The 22,804-nt window shown below is 44.6% G+C and overlaps 1 protein-coding gene and 1 long non-coding RNA gene across 3 annotated transcripts in view; one reads left to right on the forward strand and one right to left on the reverse strand.

Moving 5' to 3' along the window:
• The window catches only part of PRPS2 (phosphoribosyl pyrophosphate synthetase 2), a 35,583-nt gene extending 32,871 nt beyond the window's left edge, over nucleotides 1-2,712 (reverse strand). The window contains exon 1 of one of the 2 annotated variants that reach the window (XM_075914869.2): nucleotides 2,438-2,712. In XM_075914869.2, the coding sequence (XP_075770984.1) occupies nucleotides 2,438-2,559 (122 nt within the window). In that variant the 5' untranslated portion in view covers nucleotides 2,560-2,712. The remainder of the gene's footprint in view (nucleotides 1-2,437) is intronic. The other variant, XM_075914870.2, reaches the window with a different exon arrangement.
• The window catches only part of LOC112545733 (uncharacterized), a 90,963-nt gene continuing 70,358 nt past the window's right edge, over nucleotides 2,200-22,804 (forward strand). The window contains exon 1 of the long non-coding RNA XR_012898855.2: nucleotides 2,200-2,335. This is a non-coding gene — a long non-coding RNA (uncharacterized LOC112545733). The remainder of the gene's footprint in view (nucleotides 2,336-22,804) is intronic.

The raw sequence follows: 22,804 nt of genomic DNA on the forward strand, positions 1-22,804 counted from the left end.
AGAACCAATTTCCAGCATTCTCCTAGACCACAATACTGCAAAGGTATGCGGTATGTCTCATGTTAAACGTCACTCACTGCATACACTACCATAACTTCAGTGGAACTATTCACAGTGTATGAAGTTAAGGGATGTAGACCATCCTTAAACACCCCCCCCCCCCCCACACACACACACCCCTCCCCTCGGCTGCGTCTAGACTGGCAAGTTTTTCCATAAAAGCAGCTGCTTTTGCGGAAAAACTTGCCAGCTGTCTACACTGGCCACTTGAATTTCCGCAAGAACACTGACGATCTCATGTAACATTGTTAGTGTTCTTGCGGAAATACTATGCTGCTCCCTTTTGGGCAAAAGCCCTCTTGTACAAATGCTTTTGTGCAAGAGAGCCAGTGTAGACAACACGGTATTGTTTTGCGCAAAAAAGTCCCGATCGCAAAAATGGCGATCGGGGCTTTCTTGCGCAAAACCGCATCTAGATTGGCACGGATGCTTTTCTTCAAAAAGTGCGTTTGTGGAAAAGTGTCCATGCCAATCTAGATGCTCTTTTCCATAAATGCTTTTAACATGTAGTTGACATACACAATTAATTGATAAAACTGGGCTTACTGGCTAATCTCACCTACACCCATTCCTCCCCCCCTTGCTGCCTCTTTTAGCAGATGTAGAGAGGAACCAGTGTCCATGAGTCGGCAGCTTTTAAGCTGGCTCCTCAGGAGCACCAGAGCCATCTAGCGCCCTTCGTCCCCTGTGCTGCTGCCTCTGACAGAGAGGCAGAAGAAGAAAGGATGAGGGGGACAGGCAGGAGGAGCCAGTACATGTGGTAAGCCAGCTTTCAAACCAGCTCCTTGAGCTTATCAGCTCACGCAACCTGCTTACTTGGTTCATTCACCCTATGCTGCTGCCTCTATCAGAAGCAACAGCATGGGGTGTGGGGCAAGCAGGGACCAATACAAATGAGGAGCTGGCTTAAAAGTTGGCTCCCCCTGAGCACCAGACCTGCTGCCGCCGCCTCCTCCTCCTCCTCCTCCAGAGGCAGCAAGCAGGGGGAGGCAGAAGCTAAAGGGAGCCAGCTTAAAAGCCAGTTCCCCTAGCACCACTTCCCTGGTGTTGCCTGCCTGCCTCCCCCCTCACCCTTCTGGGCTGTCCAGGTGACTGCAGGCTCCACGCAGCCCTTTTGCCTTTTGAAGTGGCTCCCTATTGACTAAATGCAAAATGCATCGATTAGTCAATTACTCACAATTTAACATCCCTAGTGTACGCAAATTTGCAAACATTTTTTAAAAAAGACTGTCAACTGAACTGCAACAATAAGTTTACAGTTAAGGTATTTTATCTGTGGGACTTGCTCCCACAGCTGAGCAGAGGTTAGTTGACCAGGAGGGCAAGGCTTATCTAGATACACAGTTTTTTTGCCTGAGTGTCGTGTGAAAAGGGTCTGAGGTTCTCTCATGGGAAAAAAATGAGTATTTTAAATTTGAGTCAATAGGTTAACACTGATATTTGTGCAATGTGTTCTGTGATCTCACACATTTACTGAGTAACAGTTACAGACATTTTAACAAGTCTTACAAACAAAAATCAATGCTCCAGAAAGAGGATTGCCACGTTCCGTGGTAAGTCTCAGGGCCATCTTCTTTTGGTACAACTTAGATTTTGCTTATAGGAAATGAGACAAGCTGTGCCGCCCCCCCCCCCGTGATCATTTTACAAAGGGAACCGGCTGGATTATACCAAGCAGACCACGGGTTTGGTTAAAGAATGGCTGCGGCAGCGCTTTAAAACAGCACTTTGGTCCTTATACGCTGCCCAGGTTAAAAAGGCTGCCGCTGTCGGGCTGGGGCACGGGCAGGGTGGCCACCCTTATTTAGCCCAACCCCATCGCTGAACCAGTTCCCAATCCACGAGCGGACCTTCCCTCCCCTAGGGCACTGGCCTGGCCTAAGCGCCTCTGGCCAGGGGCCTTGTCCAAGGCTCCCTGCAGCTCTAGGACTCCCCTTGTCCGCCCGCGCCTTGCTCCCGCCAGCAGGCTGGCCAGGCGCGCTTTCCCGTCACGGGCGAGCGCAGGGAAACGCGCCTCTCAGCGGGCAGGAAGCGCGTAGGGCGGGTAAATAAAACACATGGCGGCCCCGCGCCAGGGGGGTGGCGCCTCCTCCCCCCCCCCCCCACCTCGCGCCCCCGTTCCCTGGGGGAGGGGGCGGCACGAGCCGCCACGAACTGTCACCAGGGCAGAGCTCAGGTTCCGGGGGCAGCCCGCGGGGAGGTGGAAGGTCCCACTCTGAGGAGCGGCCCTGAGACCCGCGCGCGGGGGCGGGGCCAGTGACGCAGGAGGGAGCAGGTAAGACAGGCTCCGCCCCTCCCACCGAGAGCGACCCCGCTTCATTTTGTCCCCCTCCCCCCACAACCCTCCCGCGGATGCCGCCCCCCCCCCGCGCGTCACCTGGTCTCCTGGTTGCTGAACTTCTTGGTCACCACCTTGCCCAGCTCCAGCCCCAGCCGCTCGGCCACGCGCTGGGACAGGTCCTGGTGCGAGCTGCCGCTGAACAGCACGATGTTGGGCATGGCCGCGCCGGGGGGGGGGGAGGAGAAGGCGGCGGCGACAGCGGCAGGGCCCGGGCTTTCCCGGCGGCAGCAAAGAGAGCGCGGGAGAGCGAGCGAGCGAGCGCCGGGTCAAATAACAGGCGGCCGCGGACCCGCCCCCTGGCTGAGCGCTGGGAGGAGGCGGGGCGAGAGCGGCAGCACGTGACGGGGGGGGGTGGAGTGGCGGTTGAAGGAGAGGGACGGTTGGGGGAGGCTGTTGGGAGGGCCGAGGCCCCTCAGAGGCTCGCATGGGGCAGAGGGGGCGGCTGGGAGGGTTCGAATGCAGGATTTCAACCACCAGCCCAAGTCACCTCATCCCCATCCCATGGCCCAGCCCGCCTCTGGCCTGGCGCCAAACTGCCCCGTGAGCCGGCCACAGGGGATGACACCTTAGGGAGCGCAGCCGCCTAATGCCAGGAATGAACAGGCCTGGCAAGAGATAGTGGGGGCCCTGTTCCATCCTTCTGTTGTAGGCACAGTTTTTGGGTGGGGACGGTGGCACCCTCCCTGAACACAGGAGCTGTGGCCTGGCTACAGCGGGCGAGGCAAGGAGTCTTATTCGCTCCCCCACAAGCATCTCCTTCATGCATTCATACACAATTCATTAAAAAGAATGTAAGTTTGAAATAGTTTGAGGTGCTGCACCTGCCCCCCCCTGCCAATTTTTCTGGTTTTACAGTTAGATTTTCTGTTTTTAAAAAAGTATTTCTAGCTCCCCTGCTGCTGTGTGAAATGCCCAGGCTGCCAGAGGGAATTGATTATAGACACAAATTGCTTTCACATGCGGAAAGTAAACAAATGCTTGCTTATCTTTCAGTTGGAATAATATTGAGGATTACTGATGACAACAATAGAAAAAAAAATCCTGATACTATTTTATTCAATTTTAAACCTTTTTTGGTAATCTTTTTATCTAATGAATCTTTGCTTCCCTTTCACAAACTACTTTCTACTGTCTTTCCCCTATATTTGCTACTTTTAATTCTTCACTGCTAAAAGCCTTCAAAATAAAGACTCAGGAACAACACTTCAGTTTCCTTCATTGTAATCTGTTAAAAATGAGGTCCTAATGCTGCAAATACTTGCATATGCTTAATTTCACTATCCATGATTTCAATGGGTAGTAACATTAAGTTCTTTTAGACATGTGTGCAGGATAAACTGCAATATTCCATTTTCCACTGACTGAAGTGGAGCATTGTGCGGCACTGACAGCTAGATTCCCACAGTCCTGCTGCTGACAACCTGAGCACTCAGCTAGGCACAGGGTAGGAGCCAGCCGTGAGCATTTCAGGATCAAAAATTCAATTGTTAACCAAAAGTGCACTCTGTCTTTCTCCACATATACATACACATGCAGGCACGCACGCACACTCACTCAGGGAAAGCAAACACTTTTTTGCAAATTATATTTTCCTCAAAAAATCAATTTTCTGCTCAAACAACTATGAGGAGAAATTGACCAGTTTTAATATTGAGATTTCATAAATATGGAATATTGCAGTTTATCCTGCATACGTGTCTACAAGAGCTTAACGTTACTACCCACTGAAATCATGGAGCTCCACCTGTGGTTGGTGGATCTCAGCTTGAACAGTAGCAAGCAGCAGTTTCATGATGTTCAGATTCTGAGGGATAGTGGGGATAGAACATGAACAAGGCAATTTGTGATACTGCATGTTGCTGGGAGGGAAGGGGAAGAGTAGAAAGTAGGGGGCTCTAATGCCCCAGTGCATGAGAGGGGCATGGGGATTGGAGGGTAGATGAGATCCATGGGCCACAGGTGGAGCCCCTGTGGGCCACATGTTGCTTATGGGCTGCAGGTTGCCTATCACTGCTGTACACATCTGTTGTGTTCAAGACAGAGTTCTAGTAATGTAGGATAATGAAGATAAGTTCCTACTAAGAACTCAAGAGCTGAAGTCAAAATCCTGATGTAATCTGATTTCTAGGAAACTATAAGCTATTTTTGTTTTTCTATTATGGCTTCCCCTCCCCCCCTTCACCCATTTTACCAGCACTTGCAGTGTCAACCAACATTTTGCAAACCTTTGCTAATATGTCAGCAGTAACATTCTTCTTTCAAATTTCCTCAGAATAAAAATGCAAAGAAATGTCTGAAATTGTCACTCTATTGTCTCATTATGAATTCTGATAAAAATTAGCTTGTATAAGTAACTTTAAAAAATTTAAACTGTAAGCCTTTTCAGTGTCAGCCTTTCTTATAGTTAAGAAATTGCTTTATAATTTGTGAGATTTAAAATAAAATAAAAAAAATTAGGGTATTTTTTATTTGATTTTGAATTAGTAGGATATATTGGGGTCACATTTTCAATTTTTTCTTTCAATCCTGAAGGTAGAAACCTTTTTTTTTTAATGAAAGAGATATTCACCTAATCATTTTTCTCTCAAAACTGAGGCTTTTAAAGGTAAAGATCAATATTGTAAGATTTGTGGAAAAAAAGAGCAAGCACTGGAAACACCACAATTATAATAGTGTAGCCCTACTGTCTTCATGATCTGGCACTGCAATTTAATTGTTTTCAAATGGTGAAGTAATATGTTTTATTGGATTATCTTCTGGTTTTAGTCAGTTTCTAGTTCATTTCAGTTTGCCACATGCTACTACAATACTGCATTGTTCGGGTTGCAACTACCAAGGGAAGGAATTGGAAATATTAAAACAAAAAAACCTTCCCCTTTCTATTTGATCAGAAGACAATAAGTCTCAGTAGTGCTGCTTGTCCTCCACCATTCAGATATACATTAAGGACATGACTACATTAGGAATTCCCTCTATTTTGGCCTTTGGTAGAGATGCATGTTGCAAATTGTTAGTGTAGGCAAGGAGAACAGGTAAAAAAATGGGTGATGTTTATCCCTGCTTGAGTTGGACATCAGGTCAACTGGACCAAAAAATTATGAAAAATTTCATTTTAGGAGAACCAAAATGGATTATTTTTCAGCTCATTCCCCAAATTCCCATACATTCTAACTCCTCAGGTAACCAGTTTTGTGGGCTGCTTGGTAAGTCATGGAATCCAGGGAGGCAGTTGCCTGGAGAGTAAGGATCCTTAGGAGCAAGAGAGTTGGACTGCTCTGGGAGTCTGAACAGTGGGCAGCTTGGAGAGCCAACTACCCGAGGAAAACTTTTTAATCAGAAAAATTGTGACCAGTTCTAGGAAAGATACCAAAATGTCAAAGTAGTCAGAGACTGCATTCAATTTTCTCCACGTTTTCACTGTTGAAAACTGTTGAAAAAGATGTAGGGATCTCAGGGCCCACACCAGGGCTGTGATTGTTCCCAGGAAGCCTTTGCAAAGGTGAAAGGCCATAGAACTTTTCTGAAGGCATTGAGCCTCATTGTGGTTGGTCCTGCTTGCCAATTAGCCCATCATAAGATGGGATTTTCAGGTCTCTCCTCCACATCGGTCTTCCAACTATATACAGGCAGTCCCCGAGTTACATGGATCCGACTTATGTTGGATCCGCAGTTACGAACGGGGCTTTTCTTGCCCCGGAGGACGGGAGCAGCGGGACGCCCAGATGAGCCACGATCCCACCGCCCACGTCCTCCGGGGCGAGAAAAGCTGCTCCCCATCTCCCTGGTCTGCTGGTCAGACCAGGGAGACGGGGAGCAAAGCCTCGGAGGATGCCCGCAGCGGGACAGCCGTGGCGCGCTTGGGCTGTCCTGCTGCGGGCGTCCTCTGTGGCTTTGCTCCGTGTCTCCCTGGTCTGCTGGAGGGGGGAGGGCGCAGCTAGTGCCCCCTCCCCCCAGCAGACCAGGCTTTTCTGCCCACGACGCCTGGGGCAGAGCAGCTGGGGTGCTGCTGGGGTGCTCCAGCAGCACCCCAGCTGCTCTGCCCCAGGCGTCCCCAAGTCAGCCGCTGCTGAAACTGACCAGCGGCTGAATACAGGAAGCCCGAGGCAGAGTTGCTCTGCCCCCGGCTTCCTGGAATCAGCCGCTGATCAGTTTCAGCAGCGGCTGATTTGGGGACACCTGGGGTTCTTAAGTTGAATCTATATGTAAGTCAGAACTGGCATCCAGATTCAGCCGCTGTTGAAACTGATCAGTTTCAGCAGCGGCTGAATCTGGACGCCAGTTCCGACTTACATACAGATTCAACTTAAGAACAAACCTACAGTCCCTATCTTGTACGTAACCCGGGGACTGCCTGTATACAATATGACGGGGACTAATTTAGCTACAGCTACTCAAGAGAGAGTTCTTGAAGTCTTTGTGGATAGATCTCAGAAAACATCCACTCAGTGTGTAGTGGCTGATAATAATCAAATAGAATGTTAGGAATCATTAAAAAAGGGATAGAGAATAAGACAGAGAATATCTTCTTGCCTGTATGTAAAACTATTGTACGCCCACATCTTGAATATTCTGTACAGATGCGGTCGCCTCATCTCAAAAAAGGTATTTTGGCATTGGAAAAGGTTCAGAGAAGGGCAACAAAAATGATTAGGGGTTTGGAATTGGTCCCATTTGACGAGAGATTAAAAAGACTTGGACTTTTCAGCTTAGAAAAGAGGAGACTAAGGGGTATATGATAAAGGTCTATAAAATCACTGATGTGGAAAAAGTGAATAAGGAAAAGTTATTTACTTATTCCCACAATATAAGAACTAAGGATGTTAAGGACTAGTCCACTATCTGATTAGGATTTGCTTAACTGATAGTCTGTCGACTAGTTGATTTCTCCCCCTTTGCTGCATCTATGAGAAAAAAGAAGCAAAGGCGGGGGAGGGGTACTTCAAAGCGGCAGTGACACACAGCTGATCCGGGGAGCAGCTGTGCGGTGCTGCTGCTTTGAAACCCCATGGTGGCGTTTCAAAGGGGCAGCTGCCGCACAGCCGATCTGTGGCTCAGTTGTGCGGTGCTGCCCCTTTAAAATGCCGAAGCAGCATGGAGCCCGGGATCAGCTAGGAACTCCTCAGCTAACCCTGGGTTCTGAGCGGCATTTCCCCAGAACCCGGGGTCAGTTGATGGAAATTCCGAAACTGCACCATTGGTAACACATACCTTACACTGTAAAGGTTTTCTCCATGATCTGAAGGGCAAGAAACTTTTATAAATATTTTTTAAAAGCTTAGATTGTTGCTAGTGAAGTTGATAGCATTTGTCATAGTCATCCAAGGGGGAGTTACATTTAGCTCAGCTGAAATTCTATTGACTACTTGACTAGTCAATTAACTGCAATTTAACATCCTTAATAAGAACTAGGGGTCACCAAATGAAATTAATAGGCAGCAGGTTTAAAACAAACAAAAGGAAGTTTTTCTTCATTCAGCACATAATCAACCTGTGGAACGCCTTGCTAGAGGATGTTGTGAAGACTAGGACATTAACAGGGTTAAAAAGAGAGCTAGATAGATTAATAGAGGTTAGGTCCATCAATGGCTATTAGCCAGGATGAGAAGTAATTGTGTCCCTAGCCTCTGTTTGTCTGGCACTGGATGACAGGACAGGGATCACATGATGATTACCTGTTGTGTTTCCTCCCTCTGGGGCATCTAGTATTGGTCACTGTTGGCAGACAGGATACTGGGCTAGATGGACTTTTGGTCTGACCCAGAATGGCCATTTCTTATGTTCTCATGTTTTTAACATTTTTGGTATAAGGTATAATTATTATATAAGTTGCCAATGATTTAGGTAACAGGCAAATAGTTCTTATACAAGTACAACACTAAATAAAAACATAAAAAATATATGAATGCAGCATTGAATACAAATCCAAGCTTAAATCAAATGCAGAAATGATACTAGAGTTAAATCATGAGATGGTAATAATTGATATTGCTAAAGGCAAACAGTTTACATTCTGATGCAATTTTTACAACAAGGAATGGAATAAAAAGCAGGAGGAAGCCAACCAACTGCACCATTGGTAATACATACCTTATACTATAAAGGTTTTCTGCGTGATCTGAAGGGCAAGAAACTTTTATAAATATTTTTTAAAAGCTGAGATAGTTGCTAGTGAAGTTGATAGCATTTCTCATAGTCATCCAAGGGGAGTCCCATTTAGCACAGCTGAAATGGGATTCTGCAAGGCTCTTTTATGCTTTTCAGATTACCAAAAAGTGTGGTGATTTTGTTGAATTTTAGAGAAATTGAATGAAAAAAATCACCTATTTTATACCAGCGTTATAAACATTTGCTTATAATACTTGCTTTTAGTCTGAGATTTCAGAAAAATGCCATTCAAAAGTTGAATAAGAAACAATGTCCTTTTTTCATAACTATTTAAGAACTTCATAGCATATTCAACGGGTTTTTGTTTTTACTATAGGTGTCACATTTGCACCTAACTGCCTAAGTTAAATTACTCATTTGACACTACCCTGATGCATCTACAGATACTTTGTCAAGAATTTCAGTGTATAAAATATCTTGTAAACATGGCACATAGCTAAGGAGCTTTATTACTTTCATGAAGATTTCAAAACCTTTATATATAAAGCTATAGCCTTGTATTCAAGGTCCCAATTCATAGAAACCTATAATCATGTACTCCAGGATTCATTTATTATTTATACAGAAAAGAGACATTTTTCAAACACCCTTTCCTCAGAATTTAGCGAACTTTGTGATTTATCAGCCTCTTTTCTTTTTTTCTTGTTCATTCATCCCGATGGAATCATTTCCTAGTCATCCACCACACACATGTATGGTACCCAAAGGAAAAACAATACTGTACAAGAAACATTCACTGTGGTAAAAGAAAAGTTAATTAAAAAAAGTACTTTGTACAGAAAGTGACTACGTAAAGGGAAATTTCTGAGCAATCCAAGTAGGGTCTCAGGATCTTCAAATAGGGAAAGATATTCTTTCTCTACAACAGGGGTGGAGAACCTTTCTGGGTCGGGGGCCACGCATAAGTGAAAAGCAAAAAAGAAAAAAAAACCCTCACTGATATGTCCCCTGACTGAGAAGGAGAAAGACACTCCCCAATTTCCTTCATAGCCCAGAGCCTAGGGGGTCTCAGGCTAATAGATTCTCTGTGTTCCAGCCCCACAGTGTGACAGAGTGTTGGGGGGCTGGAGCCCCACTGTGGCTCCCAAATGCAGGAGCAGAGCCACAAATTCTGGGGCCAAATCCAGGCAAGCCAGAGGCTGCATCCAGCCCCCGGGCCTTAGGTTCCCCACCCCTGCCCTACAATATTCCTGGCACACCTCCAAATGTCCCATAAACAGATGTGCATGAATTTCTACCAATCTAGGCTCAAAAGCCCTGCCTCTATTTTTTGTGATGCAAAAAAGGAACTTACACCTATGCTCTTGATCTCCCTGATACCTATTTTCATCACCTCTGTTGCCCTAGGGACGTGGACAAACAATTAAATCAAAATGGCCGACGGAGTGGATATAAAAGGGGAGAGGGAGTCCCTACACAGAAGAGAGATCCGTCCTGAGAGCCGTATCTAATCACCGGTGGATCTTTAGCCACAAATCAGGCATACACAATTTAGGGCCAAACCATGTATTTTTGAGTAAATAATGGAACAGATATACAGTTAACAGTAATTTTCAACAAACCAACCCTCCCTAACCCGAAGAAAGGAGATAGGACAGTTCCCTAAATACATAAGGTATATACAAAGCCTGAGGCGATCGATGCCTGCGACCTTCAACCCTCGGGCTATTTGTAAGCCTCTGGGGAGGACAAGCAGGGAGATCCCACAGTAGTGAGTCCTCTGTGAAGAGACGACCCCGATATGGACCTCGATCTGGAAAGGAATTCCCTCTGGACACAGTCTGATCTGTCCTTCGACAACACCGTCTGCTCCAGTAGGTGAGTAATCCAATAAAGATGACAGGAAAAGAGAGTCCCAGTTCCAGTGACCAGTGCAGACAGGAAAACCTTGTGGGTATTTACCACACAAGGGTAGCACAGTTCAAAAGTCCAGGCCTCTGATTACATAGATGGTATTCAAGCTTCAGGCAAACAGTACAAGGAGCAACAACAACAACAACAAAAAACAATCCAAGGCTGGGGAATATCCAAGGACCCAAGCCCCTGATACCTCAGGGCTCTTATTGGCCCAGAGGCAGGAAAAATATGCCAATGAACTTAGGGATTGAGTGCAGCTTCCTAGGGGCTGTGTGCAGTGGTTTTGGTGCTGAGTGCACCTCTTTTGGTGCTGAGTGCACCAGATAGTAACGGGTGCACAGCCTGCTTGAGAGGGGTGCACAAGGTAGTGCCGTGTGCAAATCAACAGTTTGAGCGGGGAAAACCTCCATCATGTAGAGAAAAGAAACTGTCTCTTTCAAATGGAGCCCACTGAACTAAACTATAATACAGCCCCCCTTTTCTAGGGTAACACCTCTTAATTCTTCTCTTTAACTTGCCACTTTCCTCTGTTTCTTTCCCATCAGATTATAAGCATGGTTTCCCTTTTCCATCTTAAAAAAAATCCTCAGACACACTTGACTCTCCAACTACCATCCCAGCTCCATTCTCTCTTTCATCTCAAAGCTTATTGAATGTACTGTCTACAATCACTGGCTGTCTCCATTCTAGTTAATGCTCTTTCACTCCATTGAATATATTTGTGACAATCTATACCTTGGGGGAGCACTCTATAACCCCTATATTTCCCATTTTTATATCATCATAATCTTACTTATAAAGCATGCCTTGTAAGGTATCAAGGGAAAAGTTATAATCTCCTGATAGTCATTTCTCTGTCTGTATGGCTGTGTCTAGACTGGCCAGTTTTTCCGGAAAATCAGCCGCTTTCCCGGAAAAACTTGCCAGCTGTCTACACTGGCCACTTGAATTTCCGCAAGAACACTGACATCCTACTGTAAGAAATCAGTGCTTTTTGCAGAAATACTATGCTGCTCCCGTTTGGGCAAAAGTCCCTTTTGTGGAAAACTTTTGCACAAAAGGGCCAGTGTAGAGAGCTGAGATTTGTTTTGCGCAAAAGAGCGTCTATATTGACATGGACGCTTTTCCGCAAAAGCATCCATGCCAATCTAGACGCTCTTTTCCGAAAATGCTTTTAACGGAAAACTTTTCCGTTAAAAGCATTTCCGGAAAATCATGCCAGTCTAAACGTAACCTCTATGTATATCATCAATGCATATGAAATTATGTGACTTTATGGTATGGTTGTCACTAAAACATGCTGTAAATTGGGGAATCAGCCAGATATTAGATTCCAAGAGACAACAGCAAGAAGATTAACAAAGCTTTGGTGGGGTGTCAATGGCCATTGTCCAGGAGTGGAGCTACAATGCAATAACTCACCTGAATATGGCCACACAACGGGAATTGCTCAACTTTACCTGGAAAGTCACGAATGCCACATACATGCCTGGACTTGTGTTTCTCAAGAATATGGATTGAGGGTATAAAAACCAAACAACAACACTGTGAAGATTCCAGGTGAGGGAACAGACTCAGATTTCAAGGGTAAAGTCTGTGTACTATGGATTGCAATGTCCAGCAGGGTGAGAAAAACTGTTTGATCTAGTTGTTGCCTAGTCTAATAGGCTTGAGACTTTAGACTGAGTGTTTACATTTTCTTTTCTTTTGGTAACTACTCTTTTTCCTAACACTAATAGTAATTTAAATTCTATCAGTTTAATCAATAAACTCATTTACTGTTTACCTTTACCAGTGAGTTTGTGTGAAGTGTGTGGCAAATTTGCTCAGGTTTTACAAAAGCTCATCTATGTGCACTTTCAATCAATGAAGTGGTGAACCAATTAATAAATTAGATAGTATATCCCTGAAGTATAGTACTGAGAGCAGAGGAAGAGGGGGCAGATTTGGCTGGTGCCTTACTCTGAGAGATTCACAAGTGGCTCTGGGAGCATTTATGCAATCTGCCTGGGTGTTAGCTCCACATGTAGCAGTGCTGTGTGATAACAGTTCCTGGAGTGGTTGCTGTCGGTCACTAGCAAGACATTGTGAGAGACAGCTCAGGCTGGAGAGACTTAAGGGACACAGCAATCCCACAATCCCAGGCTATACGCACAGGTGATCCCATCACAATATTCATGCTAAATTCTCTAATGAACCTTTTCTAGACAAAGTACTCCCTCCTCGATCTGCCAGCTGCCTTCAACACAGTCAAACTTGCTTATCTTCTTGAAGTCTTGCCCTCCCTGGGCTTCCATGACTCTGTTCTCTTCTGCATCTCTTCCTACCTCTCTAACTGCTCTTCATCCCCCCTCCAACTTTCTATGGTGTTACACAGGACTCTGTCCTTGGTCCCCTTCTCTTCTCGCTCTACAATTCATCGCTGAGTAATCCCATCTCAAAACCAAATCCAACTACCACCTCCATGCCAACCATTCATAAATCTGTCTCTCCACTCCAGACCTATCTACTTTGGTCCAAACTAAAATCTCAGCCTATTTCTGTGACATCTTCTCGTGGATCTTTAGCTGTCAACTCAAGCACAGCATGGCTACAACAAAGCTCTCATTCTTTCCCCACGTCCTTTCTTGGTCACTGTGGACCATACCACCAGTCTATAACTGTCCATAGCCTGGGTGCTATCTTCTGTCTCTATAGATCCCCACATTCAGGCCATTTGTAAGTATTGAGGATTTTTTTTCTACATAATGTATCTAAGATACAGTCAATCATATTCATCTTCAGAGCTAAATCTCTTATCCAGGTTCATCATCTTCTCACATCTTAATTACCGCAACATCAATTTTTCTTAACAAATGAAGGCTTGCCCCACTTACATCCATTTACAATGCAGCAGCAAAGAGCATTCTTTTAGCCTGTCACTTAGACAATGTCACCCGCGGTCACAGGGTAACTGGTTCCTTTGAAAGGGAATAAGGTCCAGTACATCTGCAACAGATTAGTTGCCTCCCAGCTAGGGCTAAAAGTCACTTGGGCCACTGTCAGGACTGTTCTCCATTCTGGCACTTCGAATGCAGATGATCAGGGCCCGCAAGAGACCTTAAAATACCTTACCTCTCTCTATAGGGTTCTGCTTGAAAGCTCCCCAAGGTAGCTAACAACATCAAGTGATTTAATACCTGAAAAAAACAGAAAGAAACACTTGAATTTATTCCCAAGGGGTAATCCATGCTCTTTTGCCACAAGGGAGCTTGAAAAAAAGAAACAAAAAACCCCCACAGGATACAAGCTACAATTCAGATAGACGGCCCTTCAGTAGGCAGGCACCCACACAGACCTCCTGTTACCTTCCAGGACACAAGTATCAAATCATCATCTTAAAAAAAGGTGATTTTATTAATAAAACAAAAGGTATACTTGATAAAGCATACTTGGTTGCTATGTATTACAGAGCAACTAAGAAAAGAGCAGATTCCAACAGAAAAAAATGATATTTCTGGGCACAACTTGGGGTATAGTGAATGGGGGAGGGAGGCACATGGATTTTGCATAGAGAAGTTTTACAAAACAGCACAATAAAGAAAAATAACCTGATTGCAACTAAATATACATTCCCTCTACTCACAATCCTTACTGATCCATACCCCAAGGCCCAGTCCATTCCTGTGTCAATGTTTCTTGTAGGCATGGTAATTCTGGTTGATAATTTCATCTTGTTCCTCCAGCTCCTAACTTAGAACTCACACAAAGAGAAAGGGCAGCAGGATTTAAATTTCAGCACTGTATCCTATTGGTTTTTCTGGCCCCCTGCCAATGCCCTTAGGCTATGTCTACACTACCATGATATATTGGAAAAAGGTACTCAAATTGCACTCCTCAATTTGCGTACCTTTTTCCGATAGTGTTTTTTGGAAGAGGCTTTTCAAAAATTTGGCCCATCTACACTGGGCCAAATATCAGAAAAGCCTCTTTCGGAAGAGCCCTTCTTCCTCATGGGAGGAGGAAGACAGGGATTCCGGAAGAGCAGATGCGTTCCCTGGATGCTGCGGAGTATTTTCTGGGATACCAAAGGTATCCCAGAAAAACCCCGTAGTGTAGACATAGCCTCAGCTATCTGAGTTTAACCCTTTAGTCACCGAGTCTGGCCAGCATTCCTATCTAGCACAGCCACATACACAGAACACAGGAGAGAGTTGCCTGAAAGCACATATTGAAAGCAAAAAGATCATCAGGAGAGTTTTGCCTGGGAGAAATAGAGAACCTGCAGGGACTGGAAAACTATGTAGGCCCTCCGTGGGAATGTGTCTATGAGATCAGTGGAGAGAATAGTTGGCTGATCTTCTTAAGCTGTAGAGCCAGTGATAGGAGGCTGAAAAGGGCTGACTTGTTGGACTATATTTTGGAGCAAAGCTCATGAGATTGCTGATCCCTCTCAGGTAGGTGGTCTGGAGAGTAGGACCCTGGAAGAAAGGCAGAAAGGAACTGGAAACTAAATGCTTATGGTCTTGCAACTAGATAATCTGGTAATTATGTCCCTGAGGAGGAAAACAGAAAATTGCTGTATCTGTCTCTATTTTACCATGGGAATTGGAAGAACTGTTTCACCATGATGTTTTTGTGCACTGTTAGATTCAGAGCTGTTCATAGGATGGTTTGGGGCAACCACTCCAGGACCTGTGCTTTATGGGTCACACAATATCCAAGGCAGCCTAGGATACTAGCAGCAGGGCTTGGGCCTATACTCACTAACAGTGGTGGGTTGCAGAGTAACCCAGCCTACTCAACTCCACTGACTTTCAGCTGCATTGCTTGGGCGAAGGGGTAGGGACACACCTGTACTCACTGGCAGCAGGAAGTGAAGCAGCCTGGCTAGGAGTCGGGGGAGGGGGCTGGGGATAGATCACTCTGTTTCCCACCAATGCTGATAAGTGTTGGGGCAAGAGGTGGACCCAAATCCTGCTGCCAGTGCCAGTCTCCCTGCTTATCCTATGGGCTTCATTGCTTGAGGGAGGTGGCTCTCAACTAGTCACATTAAGGTTTTATTCTGCATTACCAAGCCCTTCACCTTGAATCTCAGCCTTTCATTCTCTGAGTCCCTGGCTGACAACTGAGATTCAAGGTTTCTGATCCAGGCAGCCAAGGTGAAGCTGCATATATCCAGCTCCACACATGCCAGAAAAAGTCCATAGATCAAGGCACACTTCTTTAACTTTTTGGACTTTGGGCTATAAGAGTTTCCCAGCTGTGGGAGAGCTGTGCCAATGCCTCCATATCCTGAAACAGATCAATAACCTAAAAAAGTGCACACCAGACACTAAAGAATCTTTTCTGTATGCCTGATTCCATAGGTTTGCACATTCATTGTGGCAACAAGAGTGGTTCTTGCTCTGCCTACTCTAGGCAGAATAAGACCTTCAACGGGCATTAATGATGTTAAAATGTGTTTATTTAGATAAACATGTAACTGCTGCAAGTTTCAGTGGTTACACATTTACATGCAGGGAAGAGGCTTTTAAGCCCACTCCCTGCACGTTCCATGCATAAGCCGCCTACCCTCCCCCCCCCCCACGCCTCTGGTCTTTCCCCCCACATTGTTACCTCTGATACAGAGGCAGCAGCGCAGCAAGGGGGGACAGATGGATCCACAGGAGCTGGAACATGCGAGCAGCCGGCTTAAAAGCCAGCTTTCCACACGTACTTGCTCCCATCCACCAGGCTCCTCTCCGACTGGTGCCTCTGTATCACACACCCCACAGATTGTATTACCTTTCTTGTCCAATCACCACACGGTGGATGGATTTAAATTAAGGTGATTTAAACCATTTATTTAAATTACCATTTAAATCACACACAAAAAATCATTTATTTAAATCAAGTTACCAAAATAGTTAAGACTGATTGTGCTTCGAGTGCTCGTATTTTTAGAGCAAGCCCCATAGAACTCACTGGCACTTTTTTTTTTTTTTAAAGAAAACAAATATAGAATAAGGTTCCTTTAGAAAAGCTGAGTTATGCTGAAGTAAAATAGGGAATAGATTTATGGCATCACCATCATGATCTATGGCCATGATGTTCCAAAATAAGGGTAATTTATTATATGTAATATAAAATAAGAAAATGACACTCAGTGGCAACTGGCAACTCTATAGATTTCCCTTACTGCAGCTTTCTGTACTGTATACTTGAGAGAGAGATTCTAAACCTAGTTATCTAATTAAATAAGATATAAGAATTAGCTAAGCTAAACCTTTATTTCTGGCAACATCCAACATACAAACAGCTTAGTAATTTACTTGTCACACTTATACTTAAAGGCATGAAGAGAGACTTAAAGAATGATGCATTGCAAAGTGAATTATTTAAATTACTATTCAGTTGATCCACTCAGCCCTGTCCACATCTTCATCTACATCATTTTCTCCCAATAAGCAGTTTTCCTTATACAGGCAGTCCCCGGGTTACGTACAAGATAGGGACTGTAGGTTTGTTCTTAAGTTGAATCTGTATGTAAGTCGGAACTGGCGTCAGCCGCTGCTGAAACTGATCAGTTTCAACCGCGGCTGAATCTGGACGCCAGTTCTGACTTACATACAGATTCAACTTAAGAAACCCAGGCGTCCCCAAGTCAGCTGCTGCTGAAACTGATCAGCGGCTGATTCCAGGAAGCCTGGGGCAGAGCAACTCTGCCTCGGGCTTCCTGTAGTCAGCCGCTGGTCAGTTTCAGCAGCGGCTGACTTGGGGACGCCTAGGGCAGAGCAGCTGGGGTGCTGCTGGGTTGCTCCAGTAGCGCGGCTCCTCGGTGCTACTGGAGCAACCCAGCAGCACCCCAGCTGCTCTGCCCCAGGCGTCCTGATTCAGCCGCTGCTGAAACTGACCAGCAGCGGCTGAATCAGGACGCCTGGGGCAGAGCAGCTGGGGTGCTGCCGGGTTGGTCCGGAGCGGCGCTGCGGGACCAACCCGGCAGCCCCCAGCTGCTCTGCCCCAGGGGTAGGCAAGAAAAGCCTGGTCTGCTGGGGGGGGCACTAGCTGCACCCCCCCCCCCCCAGCAGACCAGGGAGACGGGGGTGACGGGAACGCCCAAGTCCTCTACGGCTTTGCTCCGTCTCCCTGGTCTGCTGACCTGGGAGACGCGGAGCAAAGCCGCAGAGCACGCGGGCAGCGGGACAGTCCAGGCGTGCCACGGCTGTCCCACTGCTGGCGTGCTCCGAGGCTTTGCTCCCCATCTCCCTGGTCTGCTGGTCAGACCAGGGAGACGGGGAGCAAAGTCGCGGAGCACGCCCGCAGCGGGACAGTCCAAGCGCGCTTGAGCTGTCCCCCTGCGGGCGTGCTCCGCGGCTTTGCTCCCCATCTCCCTGGTCTGCAGGGAGACGAGGAGCAAAGCCGCGGAGCATGCCCGCAGGGGGACAGCTCAAGCGCGCCCGGGCTGTCCCACTGTGGGCGTGCTCCAAGGCTTTGCTCCCCGTCCTGGTCTGAGAGGATGATGTGTCCCTTCCCATCCCTTTTTTTCTAGGGAGCATGTTTACTTTTTTCTCCAATTCGCAGACTCCTAGACCAGCAGAAGGGCCACTGAGGATTGCCAGAGAGGTGAGGGACGCTGCTGGAGAGATGGTTGAGCAGCTTCTACAGATGAAGGAAGAGATCTATGTATGAAGGCATATGTATGAACAGGGTATACAATCTCCTCTCCCTCTTTATGTAGGTAATGGATCTAACATGGAAAGGAGGGGAACATGTTGTTTCTTTTTTTCCCTTTGCATAAAGGTTTATATAACTCTCTGCCTTTATATATTGTAAAGTAATAACTATTATTACTGTTGTCAGGTCTCTAGTCTGTGTACAAAACACAGTTTAATTTCAGATATACAAAATGTTAATGCAGCATTAGGGTTGGCAGTAGCTTAAGTTAGTTGGTTGGGAAGCCCAGAGAAGCTTCTTGTCATACTTACTAATGATAGTGTCACTTAGTATATTAAGTCTCTAGTGCAACTATTTTTTTATTTTATCTTTTGCAAAAATTTTATATATATATAGTAAAATTCATATCCAGGTAATATGGAGTGATCCAAAGATTTTCCTTTGTGTCACACTGTCATATTATATTCTGGCACTGTAACTTCCTGCAGTCTAAAACAACTGTGGATTTGGGACTCGGGAAGATAAAAATCCCAGGCTATCTCTAAGAAAGGGAGAGTCCATGTACTCTAAACCTCATGAACATCATGGGTTTGAAAGTTCAGCTCAGACTTAAGCAGTATTAGAGATTCACATTCTGCTTAGACAAAAGACACCAGAAAAAAAATCTAATATAAAACTGTGAAAAATAAAGGAGACAGTGGGAAAGATTGGAAAACACATAGAAAGGGATTGTGTTAGGGAGAGAGACAGAGAGAGAAGTAAAGAGTAAAACAAAAACTCTACCAAAACATTTACTATATCCCACCCATCTATCCTCCCACCCTTAGTTTTCAGGAATTTTTTTTTATCTCTAATCCACAGCAGTGACTTGCTGATCACATACTCAAATTACAATTTCTATCTGCAAGCCCTGAAAACTCAATCCACTGAAAATAGGTTTTTTCTGTCACACACACTATCCTAGATAACAAAGATTTTGCAAGTCAAATTATGTTATTTTCTGTGTGGTTACAGAAATATCATCGAGGGCAAAATGTAATCTGCAGACTGATTTATTACTGAAATGAAGCACAAACACACACACACAAATCTTGATTCTTACTTCCCATGTTGAATTTGCAGGGCCAAGTAGGGAGCAAGGGGAAGTGAAGAAAAGACAATTTTACTTGAAAATTGTGCCAAGCTGATACAGAATCAATGAGACACAAACATAGAATCCACAATGCTGCTTTTACAGTCATTATTCAAATACATATTTCTAAGTAATAAGGGCATTTTGAGTATCCTTATTGATAGTTGTGTCAATAATTTTCATATTTTGATTTATTTCTAACTAGAAGATTTACCCCGCCCGAGTTCTTGTAGGGGCTCAGGTTAGGAGGTGGGGGTACAGCAGTCAGGGCAGGGGTCTGAAAAGTGTGTGGCATGACTCAGGGCAGGAGGTGCAGGACTCAGGGCAGGTGACTCGGTAGGGAGTGGAAGGTGTGGGGGCTCAGTATAAGAGGATGGAGGTGGGAATCAGGGCAGGGGATGGGAGGTGCAGGATTCAGTATAGATATTGGGGGTCTTAGGGCAGGGGTGTATGGAATGCAGGAATCAGAGTAGTGGGCTGGGAGATAGGGGAGCTTAGGGCAGGGGTGCAGGAATCAGGACAGGAGTGGGGGGTTCAGGGCAGGGAATGGAAGATTTGGGGGCAGCTCAGGGGTAGAGAGGGGGGTATGCAGTAATCAGGGAAGGGGGCTGAGAGGTTGGGAGAAGCTTACCAGGGCCACCCTTGGCAGCAAGGGTGGCATTGCTGCAGCAGTGGTTCCTTCTGGGGGGCTGGGGTAGCACTATGCTGGCAGCTCCTCCTGGAGGGGACGGGAGGCGGGGGAACGGATCGGCAGTTCTTCCTGTGAGTCTGGGGCTGCACTTCCTAGCCTCCTGGCCAGCAGTCTTTGGCACATCCCATTTTTCCTGGCACAACCAAACTCTGACCTTGCTTTAAGTTATGATAAAAGGAAGCTGCATACCAAATTAGGTGGTCCTAGCTTTTACCATGTAGGAGTTCTTGACTAAAAACTAATTCATGGATAGATGGACAGAAAGACAGACAGGCTACATCTAGACTGGCCCCTTCTCCGGAAGAGGCATGCAAAGCAGGCAAGTCAGAATAGGGAAATCCACGGGGGATTTAAATATCCCCCGCGGGATTTAAATAAACATGGCCACCGCTTTTTATCCGGCTTGGGGAAAAGCCGGAAAAGAGCGTCTAGACTGGCGCGATCCTCCGGAATAAAGCCCTTTTCTGGAGGATCTCTTATTCCTACTTGCAAGTCATCTAGACGTAGCCACAGAGATAGATTTGTAGCCCAACAAACTCCCCCTGGGTTCTAATGATCAGGCTGGTTTCTTCCATCTCTTATAACACAATTTTTGCAGGCCAAATTATACAGTAATACTAGTGGTACCTCTCTTAAACACAGAGTACGGCTATCCCAGTGTTTAATTTGTCTGGTAGAATTTTTATTGTGTGTGCAGATCCTGAAGTTAGAAAGAGACCTGCATGACTGCCACATCCCAGGGTGAGTTTTTGGGGTCATATTACTGAGGATTAAAATTAACTTAAAAACTGAGTAAATTTGCCATGGAAATAAATGCCTATAAAAGTTTACAGTGTCATTATCCACTTTGTAAGGTAGAACTTCATTAAAGTGAAATTTAAGCACACACAAACCAGAATAATGTCTTTAAACCCTTCTGAATCCAAATTGATAATTTTTTTATATCAAAATGACAAATATCACTAGGCTTTGCACCTGACTGGGTTTTATAGCCTGTGGCAGTTTTTAAAGTTCTAGATAGTTTAAATCAAGTTTCTCACTGATTGATGGTAAAGAACCTGAAATTAATTAAAGTGAAAGATTTACCAGTTTTTCACCTTTGTCAGTTCTTTCAGGGTACATCTATACAGCAGGGCTGAAGTCAAACTTCAGCTACATCAATTGCATCACTTAAGTCGAAATAGCTTAACTCGGCATTTGGCACTGTCGACACAGCAGGAAGTTGAAGGAAGAACATTCTTCCTTCAACTTCCTTTATTCCTCATAAAATGAAGGTTACAGGAGTTGAAGTAAGAAGTCTTCCAGCTCGACATTATTTCAAAATAATGGCTTTTAGCCAGGAAGCGCACAGTGTTATTTCAGAATAACATCAATTATTCTGAAATAATGCTGCTGTGTAGACGTACCTTCAGTGACAGGAAAACAGAGAAAAAATACATGAAGAGTTTTACTGCAGTGAGCTATAAGGGAGTGAAAGGGACTTATATGTAAGTATATGTGAGCTTTAGCATGAAACATACATGTACCAGAGGCAGACAGAAAGGGTGCACATTTCCCTGAGTTATAAAATTAGAAAACAGACCACTCCTCTCCAAGTCATGGGAATTAAATAAAGCTCATGATTTTCATATCAGCACCATGATTTTTTTATATCTGTCTCCTGATTTGTTTTCCTGGCCTGTAGTAACACAGGACGTTCATTCAGGAAAACACCTCATAACCTCAGGGGCAGGAGTCATCTCCCAAGCTTAGCTTGGCTTCCAGAAAATGGTACTTCTGGAAGTGACTACAGAAAATTAGCTTGCATTAAACAAACACCACAGTTCTAGGAAGTAATGTAATACATGAGACCTAGCTGTGAGTCTCTTTCCACCCACTCCACGAAGATTAGGTGGAGAAAGAGGCACAGCTAGGTCCCATATATTAGATTATTTTCTCAAACTGATATGGGTACTAATACTGCTTATACTCCCTAGGTTCAGTGGTACAGTATCTCAGTGAATGCAGAGGACAATGGCTTTTCTTTTTTGTGTCTCACATTTCGTCATTGTAATAAATGATCATGGGCAGCTTTTACTTCTGTACAGATTTTAGAGAAGATTGAAATCTAATGAAAAACACATAAATCACAGAAAACTATTTCAATCTAATTTGCCTCCAAGCAATTCAGGCAGTAATTCTTATTGACCTTAAAGATTTTTTTTAAAAGGTGTTAAGCTAATGGCATTAATAAAGTGTTATCATCATTAATGTTTCCTTGCAATTCAGTAGGGCAAATAGCTAGTAGCTCGTTGACATTAAAAGTCTGTGTGTGATTTGATTCAGTCTCCCAGACTTGAAGGATATGATTAAATTAGTTTCTATAGGATAGATGTCTTCTGTGTTCCTCTGGTTCCTTTCCTCCCCTGACTAGATTCAGTGCCAGGATTGAGTCTTATGCTTCTCATGTGAACTACATTGTCAAAAGTTTCAAAAGCTGGGAAGTATCAGAAAGAACCTCATGTGCTTATAAATAAATTCACAGATTAATTTGATTATCAGTTTTGAAGAGTTGAAGAGTTTCTGAGCTTAGTCATTCTCCTAATTTGTTTATTGGAAAATGAAATCAGACTAGAAGAAAATAAAATAAATGTCTCACCATTTTTTCTTTCCTTTCTTTGAAATGTCTTTGAAGAGCCCAAAAATATATTTCCTATTTCCCTTTTTATTTGGTAGCTATTATTTCCTTTACCTCAGATATTAAATAGAATTTATAATAAATAAAAATATTGCATTAGGTACAGTACCTTTTTTCATAAATGATCCCCATACTCTTTATAAATGCTATTAATTAAAATCAAGGAGTAATCACAACCACTACATATACTTTTTATAAAAGTCCTTACCTAGCATTGTTAATAATATGTTATATATTTTGAAGAGT

This window comes from Pelodiscus sinensis, chromosome 1 (genome assembly GCF_052426305.1).
Source record: "Pelodiscus sinensis isolate ZL-2025 chromosome 1, ASM5242630v1, whole genome shotgun sequence".
Classification (NCBI taxonomy): Eukaryota; Metazoa; Chordata; order Testudines; family Trionychidae; genus Pelodiscus; species Pelodiscus sinensis.